Source organism: Oncorhynchus gorbuscha, linkage group LG11 (assembly GCF_021184085.1).
Source record: "Oncorhynchus gorbuscha isolate QuinsamMale2020 ecotype Even-year linkage group LG11, OgorEven_v1.0, whole genome shotgun sequence".
Classification (NCBI taxonomy): Eukaryota; Metazoa; Chordata; class Actinopteri; order Salmoniformes; family Salmonidae; genus Oncorhynchus; species Oncorhynchus gorbuscha.
Genome location: NC_060183.1, coordinates 60,102,681 through 60,125,236, shown reverse-complemented (window position 1 = coordinate 60,125,236; position 22,556 = coordinate 60,102,681). Strand labels below are relative to the sequence as shown.

General features: G+C 44.9%; 1 protein-coding gene across 10 annotated transcripts in view; it reads left to right on the top strand.

Moving 5' to 3' along the window:
- Nucleotides 1–22,556, top strand: part of LOC124049043 (voltage-dependent N-type calcium channel subunit alpha-1B-like) — a 232,521-nt gene that overhangs the window by 202,965 nt on the left and 7,000 nt on the right. For 7 of the 10 annotated variants that reach the window (XM_046370347.1, XM_046370344.1, XM_046370342.1 and 4 more), the window contains 11 exons: nt 8,723–8,814; nt 9,042–9,192; nt 9,309–9,436; nt 12,064–12,160; nt 14,405–14,510; nt 14,978–15,085; nt 15,728–15,888; nt 16,307–16,470; nt 16,751–16,880; nt 17,006–17,116; nt 18,374–18,412. In XM_046370347.1, coding sequence (XP_046226303.1) covers nt 8,723–8,814; nt 9,042–9,192; nt 9,309–9,436; nt 12,064–12,160; nt 14,405–14,510; nt 14,978–15,085; nt 15,728–15,888; nt 16,307–16,470; nt 16,751–16,880; nt 17,006–17,116; nt 18,374–18,412 — 1,287 coding nt within the window. Of the gene's footprint in view, nt 1–8,722; nt 8,815–9,041; nt 9,193–9,308; nt 9,437–11,258; nt 11,356–12,063; nt 12,161–14,404; nt 14,511–14,977; nt 15,086–15,727; nt 15,889–16,306; nt 16,471–16,750; nt 16,881–17,005; nt 17,117–18,373; nt 18,413–22,556 lie in introns of those variants that run through there. The other 3 variants (XM_046370343.1, XM_046370345.1, XR_006841351.1) reach the window with 2 other exon arrangements.

Here is a 22,556-nt window from a genome sequence, read left to right as displayed (position 1 = left end):
CAGTGCCTCTTTGCTTGACATCATGGGAAAATCAAAATAAATCAGCCAAGACCTCAGAAAAATAATTGTAGACCTCCACAAGTCTGGTTCATTCTTGGGAGCAATTTCCAAATACCTGAAGGTACCACGTTCATCTGTACAAACAATAGTACGCAAGAATAAACACCATGGGACCACACAACCGTCATACCGCTCAGGAAGGAGATGCGTTCTGTCTCCTAGAGATTAACGTATTTTGGTAGGAGGGACTGCAGGAGGGATTGGTGCACTTTACAAAATAGATGGCATCATGAGGAGGAAAATGATGTGGATATATTGAAGCAACATCTCAAGACGTCAGTCAGGAAGTTAAAGCTTGGGCGCAAATGGGTCTTCCAAATGGACAATGACCCCAAACATACTTCCAAAGTTGTGGCAAAATGGTTCAAGGACAACAAAGTCAAGGTATTGGAGTGGCCATCACAAAGCCCTGACCTCAATCCCATAGAGATTTGTGGGCAGAACTGAAAAGGCGTGTGCTAGCAAGGAGGCCGCAACACCTGAACCTATAGGGGGCGGTCTGGGTGGGCATCTGTCCGCGGTGGCGGCTCTGGCGCTGGACGTGAACCCCACCCCACCATAGTCTTAGACCGCTTCTGTGGCCTCCTAGGAACGGCGACCCTTGCCGCCGACCCTGGCCTGGGAACCCTAAATGGGCCCACAGGACTGAGGGACACCTCTGGACTGAAGGACGCCTCTGGACTGAACAAACTCCTCCGGACTGAGGGGCAGCTCCGGACTGAGGGGCAGCTCCGGACTGAGGGGCAGCTCCGGACTGAGGGGCAGCTCCGGACTGAAGGACCGCTCTGGACTGAAAAGCAATTCCGGCATCTGACAGCTCCTGGCTGACTGACTGCTCTTGCAGGTCCTGGCTGTTTGACGGCTCTGGCAGCTCCTGGCTGACTGGTGGCTCTGGAAGCTCCTGGCTGGTTGGCGGCTCTGGAAGCTCCTGGCTGACTGGCGACTCTGGCGGATCTTGGCTGACTGGCGGCTCAGGACAGACTGGCTGCTCTGGCGGCTCAGGACAGACTGGCGGCTCTGGCGGCTCAGGACAGACTGGCGACCCTGGCAGCTCAAGACAGACTGGCGGCTCTGGCGGCTCAGGACAGACTGGCGTCTCTGGCGGCTCAGGACAGACCAGCGGCTCTGGTGGCTCAGGACAGAAGGGAGACTCTGGCGGCTCAGGACAGACGGGAGACTGGCGGCTCAGGACAGACGGGAGACTCTGGCGGCTCAAGACAGACTGGAGACTCTGGCGGCTCAGGACAGACGGGAGACTCTGGCGGGCTCAGGACAGACGGGAGACCCTGGCGGCTCAGGACAGACGGGAGACGCTGGCGGCTCTGGACAGACGAGGTGCACTGTAGGCCTGTGTATAAGATAGTCGTTTTGGAATTGTTAGTTAGATTACTTGTTGGTTATTACTGCATTGTCGGAACTAGAAGCACAAGCATTTCGCTACACTCGCATTAACATCTGCTAACCATGTGTATGTGACAAATAAAATTTGATTTGATTTGAAAAAGAACTTTAACACGTTTCGGGATGAGTACTAGGAACTGACACATGTGGTATCAGACAGCTAACACGCTGCTCAGGGTGAATACCGTGCATACTATGCCAAACCAACAGCGCTCTCTCTTCACTCTCCTCCAATTTTATCAACAACTTGCCGAATGTCTCATAATCTCCCCTCCATTCACTCTCCTCCAATTTGTCCAATAACTTCTCAACATTCTCGGACTCACACCTCAACTTCGCCGACTGCTCTGATTCCATCCTCGGCTCCTTACGGTAAGCACGGGAAGTTGGCACAGGTCTCCTACCTGAACTCGCCACCACCCCCGTGTGCCTCCCCCCAATAAATGTTTGGGGCTGCCTCTCGGGCTTCCAGCCACTCTGCCGTGCTAGCTCCTCATAATGCAGCCTCTCTGCTTTTGCTGCCTCAAGCTCTACTTTGGGGCGTTGATATTCCCCTGGCTCTCCCCAGGGTCCTTTGCCGTCCAACTCGTCCTCCCATGTCCATTCCTCCTCCTTGCGCTGCTCCTGCTGCTGCTGCCTGTTACCACGCTGCTTGGTACTTTTTTGGTTGGTGGTTCTGTAACGGTTGTTGTCTGGAGATAGAGAGTACCAAAGCGCAGTGTGGTTAGTGTTCATCTTTTTAATGGAAAACTGAACACTTCAAAAACACAAAACAATAAAGTGACAACCGAAACAGTTCTATCTGGTGCAGACACACAAAGACTGAAAATAACCACCCACAAACCCCAACAGAAAACAGGCTACCTAAATATGGTTCCCAATCAGAGACAATGACTAACACCTGCCTCTGATTGAGAACCATATCAGGCCAAACAAGACACCCAACCTAGAAACACAAAATACTCACCCAACTCACGTCCTGACCAACTAAAACAAACAAATAACACAAGAACTAGGGTCAGAACGTGACAGTGAAAGGCTACCCGAAGTCCAACAAGTTTAAGGCAATGATACCAAATACTAATTTAGTGTATGTAAACTTCTGAATGTGATGAAAGAAATATAAGCTGGAATAAATCTTTCTCTCTACTATTATTCTGACATTTCACATTCTTAAAATAAAGTGGTGACTGACCTAAAACAGGACATTTTTACTAGGATTAAATGTCAGGGATTGTGAAAAACTGAGTTTAAATGTATTTGGCTAAGGTGTATGTAAACTTCCGGCTTCAACTGTATGTGTATTAAAGTAGTAAAATGTTAAGTATTTGGTCCCATTTTCATAGCACACAATACTACATCAAGCGTGTGACTTTTTGTTGGATGCATTGGCTGTTTGTTTTGATTGTGTTTCAGATTATGAATGAGTAGGTGTGTCCAAACCTTTGACTGGTACTATACAAGTATTTGCCCCCTTTCTGATTTTCTCTATTTTTGCATATTTTTTACTCTTAATGTTAATAGATCTTCAACCAAAACCAAATATTAGATAAAGGGAACCTGAGTGAACAAATAATACAAAATGTTGATAATGAATAAATGTATTTTATAAACAAAGTTACGCAACACCCAAAGCATCTGTGTGAAAAAGTAATTGCCCCCTTACACTCAATAATTGGTTGTGCCACCTTTAGCAGCAATGACTGCAACCAAATGCTTCCTGTAGTTGCTCACATTGCTGTGTGTAGTTGCTCACATTGCTGTGTGTAGTTGCTCACATTGCTGTGGAGGAATATTGTCTCACTCTTCCATGCATAACTGCTTTAACACCGTGACATTTGTGGGTTTCAGGTTCTGCCACAACATCTCAATGGGGTTTAGGTCTGGACTTTGACTAGGCCATTCAAAAACTTCAAATATGTTTATTTTCAGCCCTTCTGATGTAGACTTGCTTGTGTGTTCTGTATCATTGTCTTGCTGCATGACCCAGTAGCGCTTCAGCTCACAAACGGTTTGACCTGACATTTTCCTTTAGAATTCTCTGATACAGAGTGGAATTCATGGTTCCTTCAATGATAGCAAGTTGTCCTGTTCCTGAGGCACCAAAGCATCCCAAGCCATCACAATACCACCATCATTCTTGACCATTGGTATGAGATTCTTACTGTGGAATGAAGTGTTGGGTTTTCCTCAGACATAATGGGACCCATGTCGTCCTAAAGGTTCCACTTCTGACTCATCTGTCCAACATTCTTCCAGGAGTCTTGACGATCATCCAGGTGCTTTTTGGCCAACATAAGTTGACTTTTTGATGACATGGCTACAGTTATGTTATGTCTGGTGAAAACCCAACACTACATTACACAGTAAAAAACTCAGACCAATGGTCAAGTATCAAATCAAATCAAATCAAATTTATTTATATAGCCCTTCGTACATCAGCTGATATCTCAAAGTGCTGTACAGAAACCCAGCCTAAAACCCCAAACAGCAAACAATGCAGGTGTAAAAGCACGGTGGCTAGGAAAAACTCCCTAGAAAGGCCAAAACCTAGGAAGAAACCTAGAGAGGAACCGGGCTATGTGGGGTGGCCAGTCCTCTTCTGGCTGTGCCGGGTAGAGATTATAACAGAACATGACCAAGATGTTCAAATGTTCATAAATGACCAGCATGGTCAAATAATAATAAGGCAGAACAGTTGAAACTGGAGCAGCAGCACAGTCAGATGGACTGGGGACAGCAAGGAGCCATCATGTCAGGTAGTCCTGGGGCACGGTCCTAGGGCTCAGGTCCTCCGAGAGAGAGAAAGAAAGAGAGAATTAGAGAGAGCATATGTGGGGTGGCCAGTCCTCTTCTGGCTGTGCCAGGTGGAGATTATAACAGAACGTGGCCAAGATGTTCAAATGTTCATAAATGACCAGCATGGTTGAATAATAGTAAGGCAGAACAGTTGAAACTGGAGCAGGAGCATGGCCAGGTGGACTGGGGACAGCAAGGAGTCCTCATGTCAGGTAGTCCTGGGACATGGTCCTAGGGCCCAGGCCAGTTGAAACTGGAGCAGCAGCATGGCCAGGTGGACTGGGGACAGCAAGGAGTCATCATGTCAGGTAGTCCTGGGGCATGGTTCTAGGGCTCAGGTCCTCCGAGAGAGAGAAAGAAAGAGAGAAGGAGAGAATTAGAGAACGCACACTTAGATTTACACAGGACACCGAATAGGACAGGAGAAGTACTCCAGATAAACAAACTGACCCTAGCCCCCCGACACATAAACTACTGCAGCATAAATACTGGAGGCTGAGACAGGAGGGGTCAGGAGACACTGTGGCCCCATCCGAGGACACCCCGGACAGGGCCAAACAGGAAGGATATAACCCCACCCACTTTGCCAAAGCACAGCCCCCACACCACTAGAGGGAAATCTTCAACCACCAACTTACCATCCTGAGACAAGGCCGAGTATAGCCCACAAAGATCTCCGACACGGTACAACCCAAGGGGTGGGGGGGAACCCAGACAGGCCGACCACAACAGTGAATCAACCCACCCAGGTGACGCATCCCCCCAGGGACGGCACGAGAGAGCCCCAGCAAGCCAGTGACTCAGCCCCGTAACAGGGTTAGAGGCAGAGAATCCCAGTGGAAAACGGGGAACCGGCCAGGCAGAGACAGCAAGGGCGGTTCGTTGCTCCAGAGCCTTTCCGTTCACCTTCCCACTCCTGGGCCAGACTACACTCAATCATATGACCCACTGAAGAGATGAGTCTTCAGTAAAGACTTAAAGGTTGAGACCGAGTTTGCGTCTCTGACATGGGTAGGCAGACCGTTCCATAAAAATGGAGCTCTATAGGAGAAAGCCCTGCCTCCAGCTGTTTGCTTAGAAATTCTAGGGACAATTAGGAGGCCTGCGTCTTGTGACCGTAGCGTACGTATAGGTATGTACGGCAGGACCAAATCAGAGAGGTAGGTAGGAGCAAGCCCATGTAATGCTTTGTAGGTTAGCAGTAAAACCTTGAAATCAGCCCTTGCTTTGACAGGAAGCCAGTGTAGAGAGGCTAGCACTGGAGTAATATGATCAAATTTTTTGGTTCTAGTCAGGATTCTAGCAGCCGTATTTAGCACTAACTGAAGTTTATTTAGTGCTTTATCCGGGTAGCCGGAAAATAGAGCATTGCAGTAGTCTAACCTAGAAGTGACAAAAGCATGGATTAATTTTTCTGCATCATTTTTGGACAGAAAGTTTCTGATTTTTGCAATGTTACGTAGATGGAAAAAAGCTGTCCTCGAAATGGTCTTGATATGTTCTTCAAAAGAGAGATCAGGGTCCAGAGTAACGCCGAGGTCCTTCACAGTTTTATTTGAGACGACTGTACAACCATTAAGATTAATTGTCAGATTCAACAGAAGATCTCTTTGTTTCTTGGGACCTAGAACAAGCATCTCTGTTTTGTCGAGTTTAATAGTAGAAAGTTTGCAGCCATCCACTTCCTTATGTCTGAAACACATGCTTCTAGCGAGGGCAATTTTGGTGCTTCACCATGTTTCATTGAAATGTACAGCTGTGTGTCATCCGCATAGCAGTGAAAGTTTACATTATGTTTTCGAATAACATCCCCAAGAGGTAAAATATATAGTGAAAACAATAGTGGTGAAATGTACAGTTGATTTGTCAGAGGACAAACCATTCACAGAGACAAACTGATATCTTTCCGACAGATAAGACCTAAACCAGGCCAGAACATGTCCGTGTAGACCAATTTGGGTTTCCAATCTCTCCAAAAGAATGTGGTGATCGATGGTATCAAAAGCAGCACTAAGGTCTAGGAGCACGAGGACAGATGCAGAGCCTCGGTCCGATGCCATCAAAATGTCATTTACCACCTTCACAAGTGCCGTCTCAGTGCTATGATGGGGTCTAAAACCAGACTGAAGCATTTCGTATACATTGTTTGTCTTCAGGAAGGCAGTGAGTTGCTGCGCAACAGCCTTCTCTAAAATCTTTGAGAGGAATGGAAGATTCGATATAGGCCGATAGTTTTTTATATTTTCTGGGTCAAGGTTTGGCTTTTTCAAGAGAGGCTTTATTACTGCCACTTTTAGTGAGTTTGGTACACATCCAGTGGATAGAGAGCCGTTTATTATGTTCAACATAGGAGGGCCAAGCACAGGAAGCAGCTCTTTCAGTAGTTTAGTTGGAATAGGGTCCAGTATACAGCTTGAAGGTTTAGAGGCCATGATTATTTTCATCATTGTGTCAAGAGATATAGTACTAAAACACTTGAGCGTCTCTCTTGATCCTAGGTCCTGGCAGAGTTGTGCAGACTCAGGACAACTGAGGTTTGGAGGAATACGCAGGTTTAAAGAGGAGTCCGTAATTTGCTTTCTAATAATCATAATCTTTTCCTCAAAGAAGTTCATGAATTTATCACTGCTAAAGTGCAAGTCATCCTCTCTTGGGGAATGCTGCTTTTTAGTTAGCTTTGCCACAGTATCAAAAAGGAATTTCGGATTGTTCTTATTTTCCTCAATTAAGTTAGAAAAATAGGACGATCGAGCAGCAGTAAGGGCTCTTCGGTACTGCACGGTACCATCCTTCCAAGCTAGTCGGAAGACTTCCAGTTTGGTGTGGCGCCATTTCCGTTCCAATTTTCTGGAAGCTTGCTTCAGAGCTCGGGTATTTTCTGTGTACCATGGAGCTAGTTTCTTATGAGACATTTTTTTAGTTTTTAGGGGTGCAACTGCATCTAGGGTATTGCGCAAGGTTAAATTGAGATCCTCAGTTAGGTGGTTAACGGATTTTTGTCCTCTGGCGTCCTTGGGTAGGCAGAGGGAGTCTGGAAGGGCATCAAGGAATCTTTGTGTTGTCTGTGAATTTATAGCACGACTTTTGATGTTCCTTGGTTGGGGTCTGAGCAGATTATTTGTTGCAATTGCAAACGTAATAAAATGGTGGTCTGATAGTCCAGGATTATGAGGAAAAACATTAAGATCCACAACATTTATTCCATGGGACAAAACTAGGTCCAGCGTATGACTGTGAGAGTGAGTGGGTCCAGAGACATGTTGGACAAAACCCACTGAGTCGATGATGGCTCCAAAAGCCTTTTGGAGTGGGTCTGTGGACTTTTCCATGTGAATATTAAAGTCACCAAAGATTAGAATATTATCTGCAATGACTACAAGGTCTGATAGGAATTCAGGGAACTCAGTGAGAAACGCTGTATATGGCCCAGGAGGCCTGTAAACAGTAGCTATAAAAAGTGATTGAGTAGGCTGCATAGATTTCATGACTAGAAGCTCAAAAGACGAAAACGTCATTTTTTTTTTTTTGTAAATTGAAATTTGCTATCGTAAATGTTAGCAACACCTCCGCCTTTGCGGGATGCACGGGGATATGGTCACTAGTGTAGCCAGGAGGTGAGGCCTCATTTAACACAGTAAATTCATCAGGCTTAAGCCATGTTTCAGTCAGGCCAATCACATCAAGATTATGATCAGTGATTAGTTCATTGACTATAATTGCCTTTGAAGTAAGGGATCTAACATTAAGTAGCCCTATTTTGAGATGTGAGGTATCATGATCTCTTTCAGTAATGACAGGAATGGAGGTGGTCTTTATCCTAGTGAGATTGCTAAGGCGAACACCGCCATGTTTAGTTTTGCCCAACCCAGGTCGAGGCACAGACACGGTCTCAATGGTGATAGCTGAGCTGACTACACTAACTATGCTAGTGGCAGACTCCACTATGCTGGCAGGCTGGCTAATAGCCTGCTGCCTGGCCTGCACCCTATTTCATTGTGGAGCTAGAGGAGTTAGAGCCCTGTCTATGTTGGCAGATAAGATGAGAGCACCCCTCCAGCTAGGATGGAGTCCGTCACTCCTCAGCAGGTCAGGCTTGGTCCTGTTTGTGGGCGTATGGTGGTGGTAATGTGTTGACACACACACACATAGTCTTCTGCCTACTCTGGTAGGATTTGAGAAAAGTAATGATTCGTGGCTAATGTATTTTTTGGAGATAGCATTACATTGCATCGTATCAAATCCTGCAAAGGCTGATACAATCAGCACTAGCTCCTGGGATCACTTTCTTATACAAATCACTTCCCTATTTCTAACTCGCACACGTGTGTCTCAAATGGCACCCTATGTAGGCATAGTGCACTACTTTTGACCAGAACCCATAGTTCCCTGTATAGGACATACCTATAGATAACATACAGGGAATCCCTCTAACTGCCATGCTGGCCATTTCTGATTCCTTCAGGTGTTTGGAAACATTGAGCTGAATGAGGAATCAGCCATCAATCACCACAACAACTTCCAGACCTTCTTCCAGGCTCTGATGCTTCTGTTCAGGTGACCATGTCTCCACATTCTCCATTTTAGGCCTTTTCTTCCACATATCTTTCTATTATTGCTATTGCAGTATAATGTAATACATTAACCATGTTTTTCCTTATGCTCATGGTGGTGTTTGTGGTAGATATACAGTGTCCAATGATGGATATACAGTGCTTACATTGCATGTGTTTGTTTGTGTATATGTGTGTATCTACAATGTGTGTGTATTTGTCCCTTTGCAGGAGTGCAACAGGTGAGGCGTGGCATGAGATCATGCTGTCGTGTCTGAGTAACCGTCCGTGTGATAGGCTGTCAGGGTCCGGAGGGAAGGAGTGCGGCAGTGACTTTGCTTATTTCTACTTTGTCTCCTTCATCTTCCTCTGCTCCTTCCTGGTCAGTATGGGCCATCACAAATGAATGACCAATTAAGATGACCAATGTCCAATGATTGACCAATGATCAGCAAGAAAGGACCATTCACCTCTCCACCTCCCTGTTCCTTCCTCCAGATGCTCAATCTGTTTGTGGCGGTCATCATGGACAACTTTGAGTACCTGACCAGAGACGCCTCTATCCTGGGGCCTCACCACCTGGACGAATTCGTCCGTGTTTGGGCCGAGTACGACCCTGCTGCCTGGTAGGTGTCTTTAACCTCTTGCTTCTACCTGGCACGCAGGCGTCCCATCTAGAGCTCTGGAAATGCAAATGCGCTACGCTAAATGCTAATAGTATTAGTTAAAACTCAAACGTTCATTAAAATACACATGCAGGGTATTGAATTAAAGCTACACTCGTTGTGAATCCAGGCAACAAGTCAGATTTTTTAAAATGCTTTTCGGCGAAAGCATGAGAAGCTATTATCTGATAGCATGTAACACCACAAAAGACCCGCAGGGGACGTAAACAAAATAGCATATTCGGCGCTACACAAACCGCACAATAAAATATAAAACATTCATTACCTTTGACCATCTTCTTTGTTGGCACTCCTAGATGTCCCATAATCACTATTGGGTCTTTTTTGATTAAATCGGTCCATATATAGCCTAGATATCGTTCTATGTAGACTGTGTGATAAATGAAAAAAAATAGCGTTTCATAACGTAACGTCATTTTTTTTAATTCAAAAAGTCGACGATAAACTTTCACAAAACACTTCGAAATACTTTTGTAATGCAACTTTAGGTATTAGTAAACGTTAATAAGCGATCAAATTAATCACGAGACAAAGTGTTTTCTATAGGGATCCATCTTGAAATACTGTCCGTCTATTTCTCAACCAAAATATCCAGCCATATTTAATGTCTTTCGCCCATAACAATTGGTTGAAGCGGCGGATGGATATATTTTTCCACTTTTAGTGATCAGATTTTCCTGCACTTTTCAATGAAACACACGTTATGTTAAAGCCACAGCCGTGATTTAACCAGTTTTATAAACGTCTGAGTGTTTTCTATCCACACATACTAATCATATGCATATACTATATTCCTGGCATGAGTAGCAGGGCGCTGAAATGTTGCGAGATTTTTAACAGAATTTTCGAAAAAGTAGGGGGTAAGCTTAACAGGTTAATCCTCCTCCAGGTGATTATTTTTTTCCCCCTGAGTCAAGACAGCGTCAGTTTTAGGTTCAGGGGTGAAGAGGTGAAGGGAGGGACATGAAGTGTCATAGTGAAGTGTATAGCAAATAATCGGTGACAAATCAAAGATGGCTCTAATTTCCAGTGGGATGACTCTGTGACGTTTGACAACGATTGACGGGCAGGGAGGGATCCCGTATTAGTGGGGCTGAGTGACGTTAAGCCGGCGCCTGGAGTGCCAACTAGGGCCTCAGAGGCAGACTGATGTAAATCCATGGTTCCGCTCAACTCTGCTCGATATCCGCTAGGCTCTCCTGACGACCCTGAAGCTCCTCTCATTCTGTCATTGTGGAGGGAGAAGAAACTATTTCAATCACACAACACATCTCAGCTGCTTTCCGAAGTATTTATCAGACCCATTGACAAATACTGGAACTCTAAGAGCAAAAATAGGAAGTTAGGCTGAGATGCAGCAGGGTGAGAAGTCCTAAATGTCCCCAATGTCCCTCTATTCACTATGTGCCCTTGGACTTTATAGGCTATAGGGTTTCATTTGGGACACAGACTTATAACCTCCCAGTAACCCTGTAGTCAAGTATGACTATAGATAAACAAGCTTGTTATTTATACACTGAGTATACCAAACATTAGGAACACCTTCCTAACATTGAGTTGCACCCCCTGGATTCACCTGGTCAGTGTATGTCATGGAAAGAGTTGTTAATGTTTTCTATACTCTGTGTATATCTGCACCATATCTACAGGTGGGCTTTATTCATTGACCATGACTGCACACAATGGAGGATATACATGTTAAGTCATTGGAAATGGTTGTGTTTGTGTCCTAACCTCCTCTAACCTGTCTTGTCTTTTACAGCGAAAGGATATGCTATCAGGATATGTACAAATTGTTGCGTTTTATCTCGCCTCCTCTCGGCTTAGGGAAGAAGTGTCCTAATAGGGTGGCCTACAAGGTTTGCAACCCCACACACCCCTTGATCATGAAGGGATGAGGTTGAAGTGGAGAGTGAATGAATGTGAATGACTCCCAGTGCCATGGATTCAACCACACACATACACACCCACACACACATACCTCTCATACTAACCAGCGGGTGGGTAACCATGGCAACTAATGGAAAACAATTCCACAATGTAAGCCTCATTACAGTATACTGACCAGGCTTCATCATCATCTCTGTTTTCACCATACTGAATGCAGTATGCAGTAAACCTATATGGTTTTCTCAGAGTAGGCCCGGGAGACTGCTCAATTTGGTTACTGCTGATGTCTCGGAGCATGCAGGAACAGAAGACATATCTGAGCAGTGAAGCTGCAACCTTGCCCTGAGCATACATACATATACATGTACATACTACATACACATCATGATCAATCCAACCTCATGATTTTGCCATCTCAATTCCCCACCCTCTTCCTGTCCAACCCTGTGATCCATCCCTGTCTCAAGCAGGACAGGGTTGGCATCCCGCCCCGGAATCCACTGCCCTGGAAATCTAAAATAACACAGATTTCTGTTGTTATCATTTTCTCTTCTGTTTAACCATCTTCTTTTGGTCATTTCTAACTCCCCCTGCCCCCTCCTCCTACCTTACCTGGATTCCTCCAACCCTCTCTCTGACCCCTGTGATCTCCTCCTGTGACTTCTCCCCCTGTGAAGTGGCCGTATGACCTACCTCGATATGTACGACATGTTCCGTCACATGTCCCCTCCACTAGGTTTGGGAAAGAAATGCCCGCCCAGAATCGCCTACAAGGTAGACTCCCCCCTCCTCCTCTTCCCCCAGCAGTCTTCCTCTCACCCCTGTCACTCACTCCCACCTGCCCTGTATCTCTCCCGGCTGCTATCAGTCTGTCACAGCCACTTCCTGCTGTTCTCTTGTAGTGTCCTTGTTGTTGCTCTTTCTGTCTGTTCTTGATGTTCTCTTCTGCCCTCTCTCGGCGTTTGGTGTTTACTGTGCTCACTTTTCCATCTGGCCATTTAGACTTGTTTTGTTTTTAAACTAGGTTTTCGATCTGTTCACCTGAGAAGAAATGAAGACTGACAGTGAACACAAGCCACACTATTAACATGAAGTTATCTAGAAACTCATTGCAGGTTTTGAAAAATTGTATAACACATGTGCCGTTTCACATAAAATGAGATAATGAATACGAGGTTAAAAAGTGGTGGAATTCCCCTTTAATTAGTCCTATAGAAGAGTAATACAATTAAAAACACAACCTTTCCCCTCTAGTCTTCTCCATTCTCCCTGAGTCTATACTCTATGGGCTGTTCTGTGTTGTGTGGCAGCATTTAGAGAGCTTGTATTGTGGACCAAGGTAACGATTGTTCAGTACTCAGGTGCTTGCGACTGTCAGTGGTTCCAGCATGCACACAGCTGTCTAGATGAATCATTGTTAAAACAGACCTAGCCGTAACCTGGATAAAAGCGTCTGCCAAGCGACTAGTTGGGTCTGACGTGTGGCTTCTCCAAATGTAACTCCTGCTTTTGAGAGATGAATCGATAGGGAGAAATGAGAGGGAGACATGGCACACTGGAGCGAGGCTAGGCTTTTAAAATGCTTTTTTCATCTATTTTTTTCATTCTTCCTCCCTTTCTTTGCTGTTGTGGAAAATGCATCTCACTCAACTCCCTCCCTAATGAACAGAGGTACCTGTGTATCTCTGTCCCCCTCTGTTTTCAACTGGATCTGAGCGGAGCTTCACAATCCCTGCTAAATGACCTTTCTTGTCCTCCGTCTTGGGATTTCTCTCATCTACCTAACTCCACTTTGTTTGTGTGTGTGTGCGTGTGCGTGCGTGCGTTCATGTGTTTTTGACAGGATGTGTGTACCTATATGTGTATATACAGTATTTGTATGTTTGGGTGATGGTCTCACAAGTCTGTGGTTTTCCTGTCTCTCTAGTGGGCACTACATGACATGTCTGGCCCTCCACACCTCTTCCTCCTCTTCCCCCTCTCCTCTTCTCCTTCTGTATTGTAACAGCTCCCACATGGAAGTACGCTCTCTTGAGCTCAAGGGAGGCTTGCTTGCACGCGCACACACACAAACACGTCTCATCTGCAATTTCCCTCCGCTTGGCTTGAAGACAATAGGATCCGTCCTTCACAGTCTCTGCATGTTTTTGTGTGCATCCTCATTCTGCCTCCCCATTAGCCCTGCATCAAGCTCTACATGCATGTATGTCACTATGTCTGAGTCTCAATTGGAAGTCTATTCCCTATATATTGTACTCGTTTTGCCCAGAGACCTATGGGCCCTAGTCAAAAGTAGTGCACTATATAGGGAGTAGTGTGCCTTTTGGGATGCAACCTATCTCTCTACTCTGCTAGCCTTCTCACAAAAGGAGGCTAGGTGGAGTGTGGCCCCATAACACAGACATGGCTTCATTCATCCTTTCATAGTAGCACTAAAACATACTACTCCAGGGCTTGCCTTGGATTCATGCTGACATGTGAACTGGTTCTCTCATTTAGTGGTTACTGAATTCAGAAAAGGACTAACTACACTCCACTTCATCCACACCACTCATAGTTGCTATTAAGTCACTTTTCAGTCACCTGTCATTTTTTTACTCTGAGTCCATAAGATGATGAACTCACCATGCATTTCTCTGAGGAGTGCTAACACACATTGCATTGATTTGTTGGGCATGTCCCCCTCAAAGTCCATCTCAAACATTGACCCATAGTCTCACTCGCACATTATTTGCATGGAGTGTTGCTCTGAATGTTCTCTTTCCTCTCTGGGATGTCTTGTGTTGTTGTGTTCCTTGAAAGCGATTCTGTGTGCTGGACTGAAACTAAGTGAAGCCACTGGCTGTTAGAAGTCTACACTCGCTCTCAAGTGAAACATATCAATTAATTTTTCATGTATGGCGTCCATATTAGGACAGTTTCAGACTCTACAGCCAGCACACAGAACCTCCCTAAAGAGCTATTGATCCTAACGTGGGTGTTCTAATGGGCCCTCACCATGGTTTCTATTCTCCTTAGCGATTGGTTAAGATGAACATGCCCATTGCCGATGACAACACGGTGCACTTCACGTCCACACTGATGGCGCTCATCCGCACTGCTCTGGAGATCAAACTGGCGTCTGGTCAGTGACCTTTAACCTAACCACCTCTACACAAAAACACACTCCAACCACAGTAGTAGAATGGGAATATGGCAAATACGAATAAATACAAAACATAAATCAAGTTAAAAAAATGTTTAAAGGATATATATAAAAAAGTACCTGTTTTGTTTACTTACAGAAATCACAATAATATTGTGTCATCATTCAAAGAAGAGGGTGGTGGCCTAATAAACCCGTCCTGCTCGGTCTAGGGACATGTGTATCAAGCATCAACAGTAGGAATGCTGACTTCGGATCAGTTAAGCCTTTTAGATACAATGTATGAACTTACATGGACAGGGGGGGACCTGATCCTAGATCAGCACTATACTCTGAGGTGCTTGATACATATTGGCCTTGATGGGGATGTGTGGGACATTAGTTTCTGGTGCTGATGAATGAGTAAGGATGTATGTGATGTGACCTAGGCGTTTGTCTCTCAACAGGAGTCCTGGCCCAGCGTCTGTGTGACGCTGACCTGAGGAAAGAGATCTCCAGAGTCTGGCCCAACCTGCCTCCGAACACTATCGACCTGCTGGTCACACCATATAAAAGTAAGCCATGCTGGTGGTGTGAGTGTGTGTGTGTGTTTGTGTTACAGGGTGTGAGTGAGAAACTGAAATGCAGAGCAATAGAGAGAAAGAAGTGAGAAAGAACTTAGAGAGACAGAAAATATGTTATGTTATGTTTATGCTATGTTTACACACACACACACACACACACACACACACACACACACACACACACACACACACACACACACACACACACACACACACACACACACACACACACACACACACACACACACACACACACACACACACACACACACACACACATACACATACACGGCTTCACAACAGTACACTCGCCCTCATTCTGTCTCCTCCAATGCCATCTACTGGTAGTGGAGAGAAGACAACTAGTGCTTCAACTTTTCTCCACTGCTCTCTCCTTCCTTCATTCCATCTTCTTTATCTCCTCCTTCCTTCTCTCCTTATTCCTTCACTCCTCTTTCCTTCTCTCCTTATTCCTTCACTCCTCCTTCCTTCTCACCTTCTTACTTCTCCTTCTTCCTTCTCACCTTCTTCTTTCTCTCCTTTTTCCTTCTCATCCTCCTTCTCACATTCTTCCTTCTCTCCTCCTTCCTTCTCACATTCTTCCTTCTCACCTTCTTCCTTCTCTCCTTTCAGATGATGAGTTCAATGAGCTTCTTTGCCCCTTTGCGGTTGTAAACCGAGAGCTGACAGTGGGGAAGGTCTACGCTGCCCTCATGATCTTTGACTACTACAAGCAGAACCGGGCCAAGAGACTGGAACAGCAACTGGGACTGGACTTCACAGGGACAATTAAGGTAGGATTGTATAGACGGCTCATCTTTGCCATAATTGCTGCTATGACAGCATGGGCAGTGCCATTGAGGGCTATCTAAACTTCTTCAAAATAGTAAATAGTAAAGTTGCCAATGGCGCTTCCCATGCTAAAACATGCTTTGTGGCAAGTGAGCCCTCTATCCACATCTATGGGCCTAAAAAATGCACTCGTGCATGGGACTGACTCTCATGAATGTTCCTGAGATAAATCTTCCCATCCAGACGAAAAGGCATTGGGTCCTATGGTGTTCTTTTGGGGCCAAATTATTAGGGAGTTTTAGGCTCCAAATCCGTTGAATTTGTCACTACTGTGACTGATGAGGGACTAGAAATGGGATGGACTTTAATGCATTCGTAACGTCACTATATTACATTCTCCTCTCTCTGTATCTCCTGCAGAATAAAAAGGGCCCAGCCTTCTTCTGCCCCATGCCTATGACCCATATGCAGGAGGAGGGGACAACAGTCTCCAGAGCCAATCCCCTGCCATCCTCCCAACCTGAACCAGAGTCTCAGCCAGAGCCCACGCCATCCACCACCACTCTAACCAATGGGGAAGCAGTGTGAGTGCCCATCCATGGGGTTTTCTTAGCGGACATACAGTCATGAATATCAATGGATTAACATTCAAATACTGTACACATGTAGTAAAGCAAGTAGACGTAGCACATCATGTTGACTAATAATGTAATCTAATGTGTGTGTGTGTGTGTGTGTGTGTGTGTGTGTGTGTGTGTGTGTGTGTGTGTGTGTGTGTGTGTGTGTGTGTGTGTGTGTGTGTGTGTGTGTGTGTGTGTGTGTGTGTGTGTGTGTGTGTGTGTGTTTGTGTGTGTTTAATCTCAGACCAAGTACTATAAGTCCCATAAAAGAGTCAGGAGAGCAACTGTCTCAGGAGGGCCAACGGTCCAGCAGTAGAAAAAGGATTCTACAGAGGGGCCAGTCAGAGGACGTGCCCTACTCCAACAAACCTCAGGTACTTTGTACATATATTATACCAAATATGGGAAATATGCAAGCAACCATTCACTCTTAAACCTCTGGTACACGCAACTAGTGGTTGCAGACTTTTCCTAAATTGCCTATTGTGTGTTGTTTCAGGAATCAGTGGAGATGAGGCAGGTGGAGAACGGTGCTGATATAGGGGGCTACTCTGGTCTGGATGGCCATGGCAGAGCAGCCTCCATGCCAAGACTGGACTCCCAGTACAATGTAAGTCCTTCATCACTCACTGCCTTACTGTACCCCTAAACTCTCTCACATAGGACCCCGCCAAGACCCGCTAGGACTGCCAACATGGTGCCTGCACAAATCAAAGGGCATTGATTCTACAAATAGGACAATATCAACAGTAGGGCAATTCTAGTTGTACAGTAGTAAACATTATACAGGTTAGGGTTCGTACATACTAATAGTTGACGGTATGAAATTATTCTTTGTCATACAGTCAGTAGGACTTGATGATGATATTACAATGATACATAGTCAGAGAGGAAGGGAGTGAGGGAAGTAGTAGAAGTGAAAGGGAACATACAGTAGGATAGAGAAAGACAGTAGAAGAAGGAAACAAGATAAAGGTAGGTAGAAATGAATTAGTGAAAGTAGCCACAGGTTACCTAAAGCAGAGACGCTGTCTGTCAGTGCCCATCAAGTCATCCTGCTGACCTTGTGTGAATCCCAAATGGCACTCTATTCCCTATACAGTAGACCACTTTTGACCAGGGCCCATATGACTCTGGTCAAAACGAGTGCACTATATAGGGAATAGGGTGCCATTTGTTATGTAGACCTTATGTGATATCTCACTATAATATTTCCTCAACAAATCTGAATGTAGAGCCATGTCCCCAGCAACACAGTGAACGAGTATTTGGCATTTTACACAAGATAAAATATTAATGTTTTAAACAAGTGATGATAATCTGATGGCCACATTGTGTAATATAATTTACTCAATAATGTAATGTGCAAAGATCTCTCTCTCTCTCTCTCTCTCTCTCCCTGAAAAGTTCAGGTGGAAAAGTCTGTAGGGAATTGCATAAACCCTTAGTTCAACTATGCCCCATCATCACCTTGCTGTTTATAAATGTTGACATCCATTTCCACATTTTTTTTTGACCCATTTGCCTACTTTAGTTTTTCACACAAATGTTATTATATCCATAATGAAAATAGTTAATGTCCCAAATTTGTTTTACTGACATTCATTTTCTGTCTTTTTATTTTCATCTTTTTCTCCCAGCTCCAGTGGTAAATGGAGTCTTGGTTTCTTCCCTCTTGAATACTTTTTCCGGACCCTTCTTTCCAGCTGTGTGATTGGTTCACACGTCTAACCAAATGAATCCTGTCTGTCTCGCTTTGCTGTCAGTCTGTCTTCCTGTCTCTCCATCCAGTCCCATTCCTTCCATCCTCTTCTCCTCTTGACTCCCATGGCTAATGTTGTGCCCACCTCCCTCCTGTGTCTGATAGCGGAACCACCCTCGTCACCTACCTGGGACCTACCTGGCAGTATGTACACCTGTTCCGCCTCTCTTTCTCTCTCTCGCTTTGTATATATCGCTTTCTATATATCTCTCTCTTTCCTTTTCGCTCTCCCATTCCTCTTTTTCCAACTCTGTTTGCCTCTGTGGTCCCTCCATTCCAGAGTTCACACACTCTCAGCATCAATGTTCCCTCTAAACTGCGTTCGCAGAGCTCCCCCAGGTCTGCCGTGGAGAAGAAAATATCAGCCCACTGAGAGAAGCAGGAGTTTGAACTTCACTCAACTTTTTAGAGCAGTGGTCACCAACCAGTCGATCACCATCGACTCTTAGGCATTCCTAGTCGATCTCCAAACATTTCTGTAAAAAAAAGATAAAGCCTTGTGTTCCTATTTTTTTTCCATTTGTCTGGGGCTGTTGGCGTTAGGTGCACCCGATTCAGCTGCCCTGTGCTCCGGGTAGGCCAACTGTTGCCATTTTGAACCTGTTCATGTGATTGAAGGTGCAAACTCTTTCTTTCTGACAGACCCAGAGATCAAATCAAGTGCCCTATAGGCTTACCGCTGGCCAATCGAATGGCTCAGTTTACCGTGTCTGCAATAAAGTAGCAGGAAAGTTGATACTGCGAGATTTCAAAACGTTTAAAACCATAACTAGAGAGAGACTGTCAGTGAATACAGCAAAGAGCTGCTGTTTGTATGACTGAGTTCATGTTTAAGTTCTTACTCAGCACTGTCAACACTTTGTATTCAACACTGTTATAACCCATAAAATGCATGTTCTTCCTATTTCCACTCAGCGCTGCAACAAGCACTGCAGCAGTAATGAATGAGTCGGAAAGTGTATCTATAGGCGTTGTTGTTATAATTAGCGGCTTGGGTCTTTTTTAATATCGAGGAATATTTAACTTTCTCTGTTCATAGGAGTAACAACATGAATTTGTGCATGAGGCAGAAATAATGTGGTGCGACTTGAGATTCGCCATCAGCTGGAACGGTTGGTTCCCTTTTTGGTCTATGTCAGTGAAGGAATGGGAGAGATGAGGGATGTTGAGAGGCGGAGCCTCAAGTCTTCTGCTCTCTCCTTCCTCTGAGACTGACCATCAGCTGGAACGGTTGGTTCCCTTTTTGGTCAGTGTCAGTGGAGGAAAGGGAGAGATGAGGGATGTTGAGAGGCGGAGCCTCAAATCTTCTGCTCTCTCCTTCCTCTGAGACTGACCATCAGCTGGAACGGTTGGTTCCCTTTTTGGTCCGTGTCAGTGAAGGAAAGGGAGAGATGAGGGATGTTGAGAGGTGGAGCCTCAAGTCTTCTGCTCTCTCCTTCCTCTGAGACTGACCATCAGCTGGAACGGTTGGTTCCCTTTTTGGTCCGTGTCAGTGAAGGAAAGGGAGAGATGAGGGATGTTGAGAGGCGGAGCCTCAAGTCTTCTGCTCTCTCCTTCCTCTGAGACTGACCATCAGCTGGAACGGTTGGTTCCCTTTTTGGTCCGTGTCAGTGAAGGAAAGGGAGAGATGAGGGATGTTGAGAGGCGGAGCCTCAAGTCTTCTGCTCTCTCCTTCCTCTGAGACTGACCATCAGCTGGAACGGTTGGTTCCCTTTTTGGTCCGTGTCAGTGAAGGAAAGGGAGAGATGAGGGATGTTGAGAGGCGGAGCCTCAAGTCTTCTGCTCTCTCCTTCCTCTGAGACTGACCATCAGCTGGAACGGTTGGTTCCCTTTTTGGTCCGTGTCAGTGGAGGAAAGGGAGAGATGAGGGATGCTGAGAGGCGGAGCCTCAAGTCTTCTGCTCTCTCCTTCCTCTGAGACTGACCATCAGCTGGAACGGTTGGTTCCCTTTTTGGTCCGTGTCAGTGGAGGAATGGGAGAGATGAGGGATGTTGAGAGGCGGAGCCTCAAGTCTTCTGCTCTCTCCTTCCTCTGAGACTGACCATCAGCTGGAACGGTTGGTTCCCTTTTTGGTCCGTGTCAGTGAAGGAAAGGGAGAGATGAGGGATGTTGAGAGGCGGAGCCTCAAGTCTTCTGCTCTCTCCTTCCTCTGAGACTGACCATCAGCTGGAACGGTTGGTTCCCTTTTTGGTCCGTGTCAGTGGAGGAAAGGGAGAGATGAGGGATGTTGAGAGGCGGAGCCTCAAGTCTTCTGCTCTCTCCTTCCTCTGAGACTGACCATCAGATGCAGCCACCATCAGCCCAGTAAAATAAAGCTAATTGTTTAAATGTATGCTCACTCCTCACAAGTAATACAACAACGGATCTATTACCGGTGGGATCATATAGCCTACCTCAAATGTTGAGATTTTTTTTAATTTTTTTATGTCCCGAACAACAATGGCAGGGCAATTCATGTGAAAACCATCTGAGTGGTAGATCTCAGCTTGCATTTTGACACAGAAAGTGATCTTGACTCGAATCAACGCAATATTAGCCACTTTTAATGCAACATATCGAAACAAAACAAACTATGCAAGAGATTTTGTTGTAGGCAGTTAGTGGTAGTTAGTGAGTTATTAACCCAGTTATAGGAGTGATTGCTTCCTTAAACGTATACATTTCTAGACATCTTTGAAAAGTGAGTCAGGTAAAGATCATTTTTTGTCTTAAAGTGTTGTATTTTGAGACATGCTTGAAGTAGCCAATAGGCAGAGAGGGGAGCATAATTTCATGGTATGCGAATAATAATGCATTTTATATCGTGAAATGGCTTCTTGCATCAAACAACACAACATTTTCAGTCACCTCCTTGTCTGAAGGATAAGTGGATAAACAGGTTAATGTCAAGCCCTGCATGTTTTTATTCAAAACTCCTACATTGAACAACACACCTTGGCAGCTACTGTAGGCTGAATAATAATAACAGCTATTTGTTTCCATGTTAAAATGTTATGGGATGCATTTTCTCCAATGTTTTTGATGGTAGGCCCCTCTGGTAGGCCTACATTATGATAAAATAGCCACAATAGCCTACTTGGCCACTGTTAAAACTGTAACTTAAGCAGGTACAGCCTCCGTGTTCACAGTAAACACATGCCGGAAGTTGCGAAGGAATTTTCACAATTTCATAAAGTTTGCCCTCAGCAGGTCCTGAAATTTGCACAGTGCCGAAAAAAATTAGAGGGAACATTGATCACTATCTGTCTGGCACTCTTTAGACATTAGTTAAAGTCCATATTGGTGTGATTCTTCGAGAACTATTGTTCAGTGTTTTAGTACTTTGAAAGTTCCCCACATACATACATGGTATGCCATTTTCTGCTTCCTTGCCATTAAGTGACATGACATTTGTGAGAATTAGTGTTTGTGTTGTTTCAGTGGGTGGTGTGTTAATGTTTTAATATAAGCAGCGACTGCTACTTTCCTACTGACATAACTGTACTGTTCTCTCTTTATTTCCATATGTTGTCGTTGTTGTCCAATCCACTGACTGAAGCTACTGGCCAGGACTGTGTGATAGGAACTCTTGGAACAAGCACAACAGAGTGTATACCTCAATAATCCATTTGGTTATGATCTATAATATCTGTCAGTTGACTTGTGACGATACCGATTCAACAATGAAGTAAGAACTCAACTTAGAACTGGAATTTGAATAGGACTTTTATATTGGGAATAATCCCATGCTTTTTCCAGGAGACAACTCAGTGTTATGGGTCAACTATGGCAGGGTGTCACCCAGGCGGTGACCAACAGAGGGGGTGATAACGTAGTTAGTGTTCCAGCCTATCAGCTCAGTTACTGTATCTCCAGTCCAGGCACAGCTATTCGGTCAGATAAGAATCTGGCAGGGTGGTGACATTTTCTATTAAGCAACTACAGTATCACCCTGATGTTCAGTATTGAAGTGTTTTAGAAATAACTGTAGTCATGTACGTACTACTAATGGACCACATTGATAGAAGCTGTTCATTCATTTCCAGCAGTCTTAAAGTTCATCATGTTGTCTTTTGCCATGTTAATCAAGCTTCTTTCAAACACAGAAAAATCAGAGCTTGTCAAGGTGTGAAATATGTCATGGGAAATGTCAACACCCTGCTTATTCGTCACTAGCAGTGTCTCCTGCTAGCATATGACAAGTTTTAACAACATGGGCCAAACATTATGTACGCCCAACCCCAAATCAGACCCTACCGCTTACCCCCTATGCACCTGTGTGTATCCCAAAAATGTGATAGATTTAGGT